The sequence below is a fragment of the Astatotilapia calliptera genome, chromosome 5 (genome assembly GCF_900246225.1).
Source record: "Astatotilapia calliptera chromosome 5, fAstCal1.2, whole genome shotgun sequence".
Taxonomy (NCBI): Eukaryota; Metazoa; Chordata; class Actinopteri; order Cichliformes; family Cichlidae; genus Astatotilapia; species Astatotilapia calliptera.
This window is the reverse complement of record NC_039306.1, coordinates 11,912,165-11,924,311: the sequence shown is the minus strand read 5'-3', so window position 1 is coordinate 11,924,311 and position 12,147 is coordinate 11,912,165. Positions and strand designations below refer to the sequence as shown.

General features: G+C 39.9%; 1 protein-coding gene across 4 annotated transcripts in view; it reads left to right on the top strand.

The window, feature by feature from the left end:
• Positions 1 to 11,447, top strand: part of ripor3 (RIPOR family member 3) — a 56,171-nt gene extending 44,724 nt beyond the window's left edge. For all 4 annotated transcript variants that reach the window (XM_026167269.1, XM_026167268.1, XM_026167270.1 and 1 more), the window contains 12 exons: positions 191 to 427; positions 1,114 to 1,210; positions 2,013 to 2,267; positions 2,351 to 2,496; positions 2,575 to 2,740; positions 3,742 to 3,871; positions 4,066 to 4,230; positions 6,606 to 6,770; positions 8,879 to 9,081; positions 10,576 to 10,659; positions 10,793 to 10,883; positions 10,983 to 11,447. In XM_026167269.1, the coding sequence (XP_026023054.1) occupies positions 191 to 427; positions 1,114 to 1,210; positions 2,013 to 2,267; positions 2,351 to 2,496; positions 2,575 to 2,740; positions 3,742 to 3,871; positions 4,066 to 4,230; positions 6,606 to 6,770; positions 8,879 to 9,081; positions 10,576 to 10,659; positions 10,793 to 10,883; positions 10,983 to 11,083 (1,840 nt within the window). In that variant the 3' untranslated portion in view covers positions 11,084 to 11,447. The remainder of the gene's footprint in view (positions 1 to 190; positions 428 to 1,113; positions 1,211 to 2,012; positions 2,268 to 2,350; positions 2,497 to 2,574; positions 2,741 to 3,741; positions 3,872 to 4,065; positions 4,231 to 6,605; positions 6,771 to 8,878; positions 9,082 to 10,575; positions 10,660 to 10,792; positions 10,884 to 10,982) is intronic.
• Positions 11,448 to 12,147: the final 700 nt, after the last annotated feature.

Here is a 12,147-nt window from a genome sequence, read left to right as displayed (position 1 = left end):
AAAGCAGTGTTTAACAGCATTTTTGGATTGTTGCTGTACAGAATAAAAAACCTTATTTCAGATGTAAATAATAAGCGTAAGAAGTTAGTGCAACCATTCTGGCTTTATTACACCGTTTTATTTGAATGTGGTGGGAATTATCCAGCATAATTATTTTAGTCAAGACTGCTTTCTGGTCAACTGTCCACAGTCTCTCAAGGGCTCACAGCTACCCTTTCAGCCCGAGTCGAGACACCAGTCTGGGAGGAAGTCGGACTCAGCTGTCGCTCGGAGAGGAAGAATCCCTGGAGATCTCAACAGAGGAGTCGGAGACAAAGAAGAGGGTGGACAAGAAGGTAGACGAGGAGAAGGAGGAATGGGGAGTTGTGTTAGAGAGTCCATCCTTACCAGAAGAAAGTAAAACAGACTCCCTTATGACCTTACAGAGGTGAGGATTCACTCAAGAGAATACTATGTTTAAATATGTTTTTATTGGTTCCCAGAAGCTAAGAATTGGTTACATGTGAAAAGCAATTCAAGGAATACAGGCCACAACTACAGGAGTGAAACAGCATGTAACTGAGATGGAGGGAAAAATGATATATAATGATTGTGAGACAACCAGAAGGTGAGGAGGAAACGGAGCAAAGGCAGGAAGTACAACAACAAGATATATCTAAGCTTAAAGCTTTGTGGTAAGCAAAGTTACAATACAGGATACAATATTTAACTTACAAGGGGGAAAAAAACAGCTTTTTAAAAGATGCAAAACCCCACAATTTGAGATGAATTTCTTTTTTGAGTCAATACTCTCTTTATTGATAATACTTGTTAAAGCTTCAAATGTAAAGTTAACAATGACAATGATTAACAATGACAAGAGGTACTCCTAAAAGAGCCTAAAACAGGAACCTTCCTGTTGTTTATCTGTTCGTTATCTATTCTGGTGTCATAAGAATGGCAAAAATCCATTTTAACAATCACAGGTGAAAGTCAGAACAGAGGACGAACTATGACCGTACCAGCCCGGTAGCTTGATGCAAAGACGCCTTAAACTTGGCCAGTGGAAGAGGAACAAACAGACTAGCACAGTACTTCTGGACAGTAATAATAATGTTTTTACCTTTAATGCAGGTCGAGCACTCCAGACATCCTGAGAAAGAACACATGTGGAGAAGCAGAGCCTGAGACCCACAGCGTAGCCCCAAGTCAGGACACAGTCACTGGGCAGGTAAAGAGCCCACACTCGGGTCATAGAAACACTTTGCTGACAGTCACTTTCACACTGCAATGGTAAACGATAATTAAAAGTCAAAAAAGCAGCTGTAGCTGTTGTTTTGATGTCCTTGACCTAGCTTTCTACTTGTTCCAGAGTTCTATTTAAATGTGGGCTTGAGGGGGGTTGTTTTCACTTTTAAAAATAACCTATTAATATATCCTATCTAACAATGACTGTACTTTCAGTGTCGGTTTCAGTGATGATTCGTCACAATTGGATCTGCTGCTGTGTTTTGTAATTGTATATAAGAATGATACACGAGTGGTGGCGTGAACACTGTGGGAACCCCTGAGAAAAGGCACAAAACATTAAATGCAAAGACAAGACAATTGATTTACTGCTGTTTCGCTTTAGCAACTAATTGTAACAAATTAGAGTTAAAGATATTTCAGAGTCAGACAAATTTCGACCAGTTTTCTTAAAAGAAGACAAAGAACTGAGTGCATCTAGTGCTTGACTGCATGTTTTTCACTGAGGTGAAAAAATGTATTTATTCAACCTTCAATAAGACATGAAGCATTTTTGTGGTCGCTTTTTGCAGTTTTATCTCATTTCATGTGGCCTTTTCATTTTTCAGCTTTTGTCATCTCTTTTCTGCTTGTCTGTGTTATTTTCCAGCTTCTCTCTTTTCTTCTTCTTTTCTTCTCTCGCTGTCACAGCTTGTTGAAAACGTGTCCTTCTCGGTTTTGTCACCTCGTGTCTCTTTCGTCTGGTCTTCTCATTTTTAAACTCAGTTTTTCCTACTTTGTCCCAGGACTCCACAGATTGTGAGGAATACTCTGTCACAGCCTTGCCAACACCACCTTCTCAAACCCCAGCTGCACCACAAACCTCCCCTGCAGCAGCTGCTCCGAGGCTGGCTGTGAGCGGGGTCCAACGTCATGCCCAGGCGCTCAGACTGGGAGCCATTATTGCAGAGCTGGAGAAAATATTACAGGATCAGAGCTGTGCTGACAAGGAGCTGAGAGCATTGGAGCACCAGATACTGCATCTAGCCACCATACTGAAGGTTTGTATTTATACAAAAACTGTAGAAACACCTGTAAACACACATGCTGTGAGTGAACCTTCTCTTTCCTCATGTCTTACCAGAACGACCTATCACTGCTGAGAAGCTCATCATCAGAGGAGACTCTGGCTGTTGAGGAGGTGCTGGGTAGCTTTGACTTTCTGTCAAACGACCTGAACGGAGATGATGACGCCTCTTGTTTGGGAAGCCTGAGACTGAAGGACAGTGGGTGAGTTCAGAGACAGAAACTTTAGTCCGCAGCGACCTGCAAAAAGCCTGATCTATGCATACTTTCTTTTCCCATTAGCATCAGTTCTTTCCAGCAGAGCACGCTGAGGAGTCATGGAATTCTCTCTCAAGGCAGCCAGTCGGCTTCTGAGGAAGAGCTAGTCATCACTCCTCTGACCTCTGGAAACTGGGGTCTTGATCAAGCTCTGGAGACTCACCTGGATATCTGTTGCATCCTGCTGCAGGTACAGAATCTTCATTTTATTTTCAGATACGTGCTCACTTTACTTGAAATTTCATACTGAGATACACACAAGGGGTCCAACGTCTTCCCCTAAGCATTTCACATTGCTCTCTTTAACAAGTTCTTCCGAACAATGCTGTTCATGTTTTTGTAGTAAGTTTTTAGATAAATACATAAATCAACAGTAACATTGTTACAGTAAACCATGTCTCATACTCATAGTTTATTAGTACCTAAAACATGACCCACAGAAAACTGGCAAATAGAAAGTGGAATTAGTAATCAAGTTATTATATGGGGGGGTTCACTCATAAGCGACTATTTGTCATGTGGTGCAGTGTGGATAGTGGATAATTTAGCAGACCCAAATGCAGACATGTGAAGGCTGAAGTTGAATTCAAAGCGATTATTTAATTTTGAAGTTCAGAGATTAATAAAAGTCAAAACCAATAATCCAAAGACAGTTCAAAGTCCACAATCCTTATGTAAACAAGCACAGGCTAAACAGAGCTAGAGGACACAGCTATGGGGATGACGCAACAAAAAACAAAGGAAGATTGAGGTGATATATTTGCAAGAGGTGATGAGAGAGGAGGAAAGACGTGTGGGACTTCAACACAGCTGAAGACAGTAGCAAAATAAAACTGGGAAAGTAACACTTGATACAAGAAAACATCGGCGCAGAGGAGTAGGGTTAACACGGGGGGGCTGAACAAGACAGGCGAACATAGAAAGACAAACACAGACTCAAACACTGATACAAGACTGGCACAGAACAGAACATAAAAAGGGAACAAACTAAATCAAAACGTCTATAATAACTAAAACAAATACTGAATCCTCGTGACCATGACAGCATTTGCTTGTTTAGTCTGATGGCAACCACTTACACCGTAATCTGTTTCTTCCAGTGTACTGGATTACAAAATCCCTGACTCTCATTTATGTCAAACCTCCAACTTACTTTTCTAAATCAAACAAATGTGAACTCTGCTTCCTCAGATGATAAGAACGACCGACTTCACCCCGTCTAGAAGGGAGCTGCTGGAGGAAATGTCTCTCCAGGCTGAGGTCCTGGACAGAATCAGCTGTCTGCTGCTGGAGAAGAATGACAACATCTCTACACGAGACAGTTAGTGGAAAATCTGTAATCTAAGAACCACATCTGCCGTTAATGCATGAAACAAGGCACATTCTTTTATTCACATTATTTTCAAAGCAAATGAGTAATAAATTGAGTTTTTTTAATTATAATTATCAATTTCACATTTTCAATAAAAACCTTGTCCAGGTTCTTACAGTGATTCTCCTTTTGTTTATCCTCAGTCCTTCCTAAGGCCCAGAGAACGAGGGGTCTGCTGTTGTTCTGGGAGGAGTGTGTGCACGACAACAGCTCTCCTTTCTGTTGCCACATCGACAGCTTCACAAAGACACTGAAGAAGCGTTACACACACAAGGTGAAGGCCAAGCAGCCCGGCCAATCAGAGAAAGGTACAAAAGCACCTCATCGCCTTAACTACAAATGCTTGAACAAGTCTCACCCCCTTTTTTTGCTCAACAGTGGCCCCTATGACCATGAGTGTTAATTAAAAGACAACGGGACATCCAGTCCCGATCAAAAGTTTAAGACCTCTTGAAAAATGGCAAAAAATCATATTTTGCACAGTTGGATCTTAACAAGGTTCAAGTAGAGCTTCAACATGCAACAAGTGAGACAAAACATTTTTTTGAGCATGCAATTTATTGGAAACAACGCCAAAACTGAAACAGGCTGTTTTACAGCTGATCAAAAGTTTAGGACCACACGCCTTTAAAAGGCCAAATCTGTAAAAATCAAAAACAAACCGTGGCTTCGTCATTTTCTGTCAGGCAGTCACACTGTCATGACATTCTGATAGCAAAGGCAAAAAACGTTCCCTTTTTGAACGTGGTCAGATTGTTGAACTGAATAAGCAGGGACTCTCACAGTGCTCTATCACTGCTGAGGTGGGACACAGTAAGATGAGGGTTATGCCACAAAAAAGTCAATTGGATGACCCAAGAAAAATTTCACCAACACTGAGCCGGAGGAGCCAATTGGCTGTCTGTCAAGACACTGGACGATCCTTGACTCAAATTAATGCCGTTACTGGTGCCGACTGCAGCCCCATAACCATCAGACGGCATCTGAGATTGAAGGGCTTTAAAAACAAAAAACGTCCTCAAAGGTCTCGTCTCCTTGAACGCCACAGAACTGACCGTTTGGACTTTGCAAGAGAGCACCAAACACGGGACATTAAAAGGTGGAAGAAAGTTTTATTCTGTGATGAGAAAAAAAATTCAAACTTGGTCATCCTGATAGTTTCCAACGATACTGGCATGACAAACAGATCCCACCATAATGGTCTGGGGTGCTTTTTCCTTCAGAGGAACAATGGAGCTTCAGGAGGTGCAGGGGCGTCAAACGTCCGCTGGCTATGTCCGGATGTTGCGGAGAGCCTGTGTGGTAACGACTGGGTTTTCCAACAGGACAATGGTGGAGTACACAATGCCTGCAGGACAAGGGACTTCTTATAGCAGAATAACATCACTCTTTTGAACCATTCAGTGTGTTCCCCAATCTAAATCCAATTGAGAAGCTTTGGGGATGGGTAGTTTCCAAAAATGGACAACAGTTCCAGACAGTAGATGCCCTTTTTTCGGCTGTCTTCACCACTTGGAGAAATCTTCCCACTCACCTCATGGAAACACTTGCATCAAGCATGCCGCAATTAATTTTTGAAGTTATCAACAAAAGAGGTGGAGCTACTCATTACTGAGTTCATAAGTGGGTTTACGGGGGTTTTGGAGGTGTGGTCCTAAACTTTGGACCAGCTGTAAAACAGCCTGTTTCAGTTTAAGCTTTGTTTTTGATAAATTGCATGCTCAAAAAGATGTTTTTTCTCACTCCCATTCTTCTTGTTGCATTTTGAAGCTCTACTTATAACCTTGTTAAGATCCAACCATACAAAATCTGATTTATTTTTTTATTTTGCAATTTTGCAATTTTTCAAGTGGTCTTAAATTTTCAATCGGGACTGTATTTACAGACTCTCCTGAGTGGGATGATCAGGTGTCCCACTTTATGAAAGAATGCATGGCATTTTTATCTCACAGTGCCCCACACTGTAATAAAAGTCAGGCTTTTATCCAGTGGCTATAAAAAAGCAAGGAATGCCGTCATCATAGATTAAGTGCAGCTAATGTTTTACTGCTGCATATTATGAATCACTAGAAAGTGGCAAGGTTTGCAGACCTGAGAAAATATGAAGGAAATTGCCACAAATAAAAGAAAAGTTTGTCAAAAAAAAGATGGGTGGATATCTACTGAAACCGATTAGCAGCTGATCCAGAAAGTTTAAAAAACTAAACAAAACTACTGTAACAGTTACGGTGAGAGAAAATGGAAAATAATTTTGGCATGAGATCATAAAAAAAGTGTGAAACAGCAGAAAAGTAAAAAATGGAAATGTAAGCCATGTGGAAATATCTCAGTAAACTTCATAACTCTTTGAGAAAGTGAGAAAAATGTTCAGGAAAATAACAACTTGTGAAAAGCACAATTTGGATACATTTGTTCAATTTGAAATTGCGCTGCTCGTGTACTTTGTGTACATTTCTGCAGTATAGACGCCTGCTTATACTTAAAATCATATTTCTCAGCTTATATCATGAAGTCTCACTGTAGCTCAGACAATCTTCAGCGTGTTTATCCAATAATATCCAAAGCTTTAAGTTGGCTTTATAGCCAACTTAAAGCAGGATTCTAAAGAACAGTTTACTCTAATGTAATGTTGACTCAAAACCACCTTGATGTATTAATTTTTTGTGTTTTACCTCCTCTGCAGTGTTTTCTCAGCTCCTGCAGCAGGTTCAGGCGGCCTGCCGGGTGGTGCCCAGCTCTCGGTCAGTCTGCAGCCCGGAGAGAGTCACCCTCTTCCAGCTGTCAGTCTACCTGAAGCGCTGGAATTTCCAGGAGCTTGGAGAGCACATCTCCCGCCTCTCAAAAGAAGGTAAAGCTTCAATTTACAAAGCTGTCAACAGATAAATATATCACTATTATCTACCTTAACTTATTATTCGTTTAAAAAAACTTTCGTGAAATAAACATATATCACAGTGAGTAATAGTAGTAGTAGCCACATTGTATTTATAACTATAATTTATAACCAAACACCGTAGGACATTAAACATGGAAATTCATTTCCATATGAACCCATTTTAATAGTTTTATATTTGAAACTTTACAGTATTTATACAGAAGTTATACATGAGAGGCATTTCCAAAGACTGTGTTTGGAGGTATCAGGAATGGGATGGTGTTATACTTCTAAGCTTCCAGAGATTCCAGCTCACTAAAGGCATCTGGACCATCTGTTAACTCTACAGCCAAATGGTCACCCCAAACAAACAGGGTGTGTTCTCTTGCACGCCTGTTTATGAGAAATATTTTGAGGTTTACATCTTGTGAGAATATTTCTTCAGTAGTGAAGAATAGTAAGCAGACCTTCAAAGGACTGTTTGAGGAAAATATGAGGAAATATTGAGTCTGCGTTAGGCGTGCATTTGTCACAGATGGAGTAAGGAGCCTGGAAATGCAGGATGTCAATAGTTTGAAGTAGTACTTGTGTTTACTTCAGGGGGACACAAGCCTCTGTAGAGGCTCAATAAATTTCAAGAACAAACACACAGTTCCTGGTGTCAAACTATAAACATGAGCACACAGCAACTTTTCCGCCTCCCCTTTGCTCTTTCCATTCCTCCACCTCCTCTTGTTCAATCTGCTAGATTTCGCTACAGTATACAGATGTCTTCTGTTTATTTAAATGCTAAACTGCATTTGGTTTGCATACCACTGCACTGAAGAGAAAAAAAATGCTAAAACAACAACAGCATTTGTATGCTTGGTTCATTTGGGGACAAATAACTCCTGAAATAAATCTCAGTGGGTGGAGTTTACAAGACAAAGAAAGACAAAAAGTGTGCCAGAGAGATTAGATAAAACATCATTTACTTTTTATGCTGCAAAAACATTACACAATGTTCTAGTATGTAATAAAAATAAATAAATAAATAAATAAAAATAAAATACAAGCATATTCTGTTTCATGATAATATTATGCATGTTGTGAACCGGCCAGCAGTGGCCAGCAGAGAGTGGACCCAGGATGCATGACTCAAAATCACGGTTTTATTAACGCTGGTAAAGGGTGAAGAAAACAAAAAACAAAAACAATGACTGAGTTGGGTAGGAATAGGGAGCCAAAATGGACCAATGGAAGCTACACACACTACAAGGGAGAGGCAGATGATATGTCCACAGGAGGAGAGAGTGGGAGGGCAGAGTGGGCTTAACAGAATCTGACGAGACGGGGGAGCCAAAATTGAACATCACACACCCGAGATGGGGGACTATCAAAATAAAATGGGAAGTAATGCACACAGAGACCCAGCCTAAGAAATGCAAACTTGACACAGGGACCAGAGACATGACTGAGTGGGGAGACAAAAGGATGAAACACAGAGAGATCATAATGGGAACAGGAAGGGATAAACACAGGGACCGGGACTGAAGACATGTTTACTAGACATCCGCGGAGACGGGACACAGGGAGACCAGACAAAGACGAGGACATGACTGAGGAGACAAAAAGGGTGACAAAATGCAGAGATGAGGCTGAGACAGACTGGGCACAAAAGGAACCTAATTTGGTCAATTAAGAAACCAAGAACTATAGACAAACTTACTCAAGAACTAGAACAAAAATACAAAAAACAGAAATGGAACAAAAATACTGGAACAAAGAGTCAGGACCATGACAGTGCACACAAATATGTGTAAGAATGTTAATACAGCACCAAGAGAAGGAAACAGTTAAACCAAAAATATTATTATTATAATTATTAAATGAACGGTCCTCGTTTTCCTCTCCTTTTCCTGACCGGTTTCCATAAAGGGTGAACTTTAAAACTTTTCAGCCAACAGTAATAAGTACGTTTCATAAAGATCATGAGATTTGAATGAAAGCTGCTAAATGGATGTGAGCCCCCTCACTCAGCTCACTCAGTGGTATGTTGTTAATTATTTTGTTGTTCATTATTATTCATTGGTGCATTTCAGAGTACATCCTCTCAGCCCTGAGTAGCCCCAAACGGCGGCGGGCTTTAAATAAGCTGAGGGGCCGGAAGATCACAGAGCTACTTCCACTGGGATGCACCCTGCAGACTCTCGCCTCCCTGCAGATCGACTCCAACCACAAAGTCTGCAAAGCTGCCACCAACTGCATCTCCAGAGCTGCTGGTTGCAAGGCCTTCAGGAACAAGGTACATGAAAACAAGTCATCTTTTGCAGAGATTAATAATAATACTAAATTTTATTTATAGGCCCCTTTCAAGACACTCAAAGACACCTTACAAGCAATGAAATATTAAAATCACAGTATGGATATAATAACAATATCAAAACTCAATACAGGAAGGAAGAGCAACATGCAGAAAATCAGAGAGATGTAGAGGTGCGAGGTTATGGAGAGACTTGAAAGTAAGAAGCAGAATTTTAAAACTAATGAGGTATTTTACAGCAAGCCAGTGAAGGAGCTCTCTGTGCATTTCCACTGGAGGAACTCGGGTTAATAAGTTCTAAGGAAATTTTTTTATAGCACACTTAGTGGATAATTCTTTCTGAAGGATTTGAACTTTATTGATTGGACTTTGATATGACAGCTACAATGTAAATCCACATCTTAATATTAGGGAAGGATTTGGGGTCCAAAACATTGGTTTATGGCTACCAGTGTGAATATCAATAAAACAAATGACCAGCGCCTTTATCCCACGTGTGAGAGTGAGAGGTGGGGTAGACTTGGACTCGACAGCTTGTAAGGTGCTTTAGTTTATCACAGGCCTAACTGTCCCTTTTACTAGCATTGCATGAACCTTAATTTGCTGTAGTTAATATTGTCATATCGACAGTTTGTGGTGCTTGGAGCTGAAAAATTAAGCTATACTGCAGTTACTCTTATGACAACTTAAGGCTTGTTCCAAAAATGAGTCAATCCCCATTGACTTCCATGTCAAAATGTCTAACTTTACAGCATTAAAAAAAGCATGCTTACAGCCTGGTATAAAAGAACATTTTAGCCTTTGTCAGTGATTCTTCCTTTTATAGCAACATATAAAAGTTTTTGTTGTTTTTTTAATAAAAAGTCTAATTTGCATAGTGATAAGGCTTAAAGTTAGGATATTGTTGCTTGTAGTGGGAGCTGTAGCCATCTCCACCTTTTAATTCCAGTCACTCAACTGGATTCCCGAAGATCTAACGTGCTGTTTGGAGCCTTTTGAATTATTTCAATTGAGTAGTCTGACATATAATATGGTCTGCTTTGATGTACGACAAAGACAGATGTGCTTCTGTTATCGTTAGTGCTTTTAGTCTGTTAGAATTAACAGTTACGTGTATTGCAACCATTCAGTTTATTAATGCAGCTTGATAATTTTGCTGGCATTAACTGATAAGTTAGCATTCCACCCTCCTCTCCAGATGTGGTAACTTCGGGCTCCAAAAAACCCAACAACAACAACAAAAACATGGTGGCAGCAACATCACTAAACTAAACCAGTGGGTTATGTTACAGTGGCCACAGCCATCTTTTATATACAGTGTATGAGGCCAATCCAGCAGCATAAGTGACACCTCGTGTGTGTGTGTGTGTGTGTGTGTGTGTGTGTGTGTGTGTGTGTGTGTGTGTGTGTGTGTGTGTGTGTGTGTGTGTGTGTGTGTGTGTGTGTGTGTGTGTGTGTGTGTACTTTCTTCTTCAGGCGGTGCTTTACTACACAGAAAGCCTGAAAAGCAATTATATTAAAATCCAGCAGAGCTCCTGTTTGGCTCTCAAATGCCTCCGGGTAAGCAGAACACAACTCTACACAGTCACAGCAACACTCGGAAGTCCTGTTTTCAGAACTCTCTGGTTTTTATCAGCTAGCATAAGTGTTTGTTTGTTTGTTTGTTTGTTTTTGTTTTGTGTTCTTCTGTCAGGCGACAGAGAGTGTGGACCACATAGCAGATTTATGGAGATCAACAGATGAAGATCTGCGTAGTGCTGCCAGAGAAACTGTCCTCTCCTTTGGTACAAGCGTTATCCCTTTTCATCACAGGGTTATTTTTTTTATATACCTATATTGTATTTTTATTTCTTTTATTACTTTTTCTTTCAATCTGTCTGCAGGTAAAAAGGGATACCAGGCCTACCAGAGGATGGACCAGCTAGACACTGAGATGCAGGATGAGGCTTACCAGAACCAAGAGACTGAGATTACGATTTTTTAGGAAACAGATCTGGATCAAAGAATAGGCACAAATGTTGTAATGATGCTGGCCAAGAGACTAAAACCAAGCCTATGTCAAAATGGAGAAAGTTTACAAACCTGTCAGGACGTCGCACCTTCTGGGAAAACATAATTTTCTTTTAAGAATCTGTGGTGCGTGTGCTACGAGATCTTCCTCAACAACTGCAGAGGAAGATCTCATGATGGAGACTTCAGCTTTCCCTGGATGGATCATTCACTCACTGATGTTGATTAATGACTTCTTATTTCTCCTGTATTGTTTTACTCAGAATTTGAATTTATTTTTGTTAGATATGTAGAGTTTTTCTTAAAGAAGACGTCAGCTGTAGTCTGACTTTTTTCTAGTGCTGGGAGTTATTTCACCAACCAGTCGATATGACTGTCTTATTGGGACATGAAGGATAAATATAATATTATTTTACATAATCTTGCAAGCGTGTGTGTGTGTGTGTGTGTGTGTGTGTGTGTGTGTGTGTGTGTGTGTGTGTGTGTGTGTGTGTGTGTTCGTTTATAGCAATAATCAGCTACAATAAAACAAAAAAAAAAAATCACATGAATATTAAACCCTGGCAGATTAATGAAATCCACATTAACAGCCTCTCCTGCCTGTGAGAGCTGTGTCTTGAATTAATTTTAAACAAGAGGAGTCTACAAATCAAGTTATGTCACACTACTCATTTTTCTAATCATTTTTAAGGCTTAATTGAGAAAAAAAATCAAATATATCTGAAAACAAATGCAATCTTCCAGGTTTTATATTCAGAATAATTCCTTTTTTTATATATTTTTACATGCAAACCTGTGGACCTTTTCATTTTCACAGGAGAAGCATGACTTTTCTATCAAAATCCCAACAAGGACGGATGTTTGTTTGGGGTTTTTTTTTTTTTTCATACTACAAATACAAATGTTTTAAATGATACCAAATTCTCTTTTATCCAATTCTTCTTTGACAAAATGGATGTTTAGACAAAATTGTTCACGTTGGTGAAGGAAAATATTTGGTCTGCTGCCTTTGTGCCATCACAGAAACGGAGACCGCTG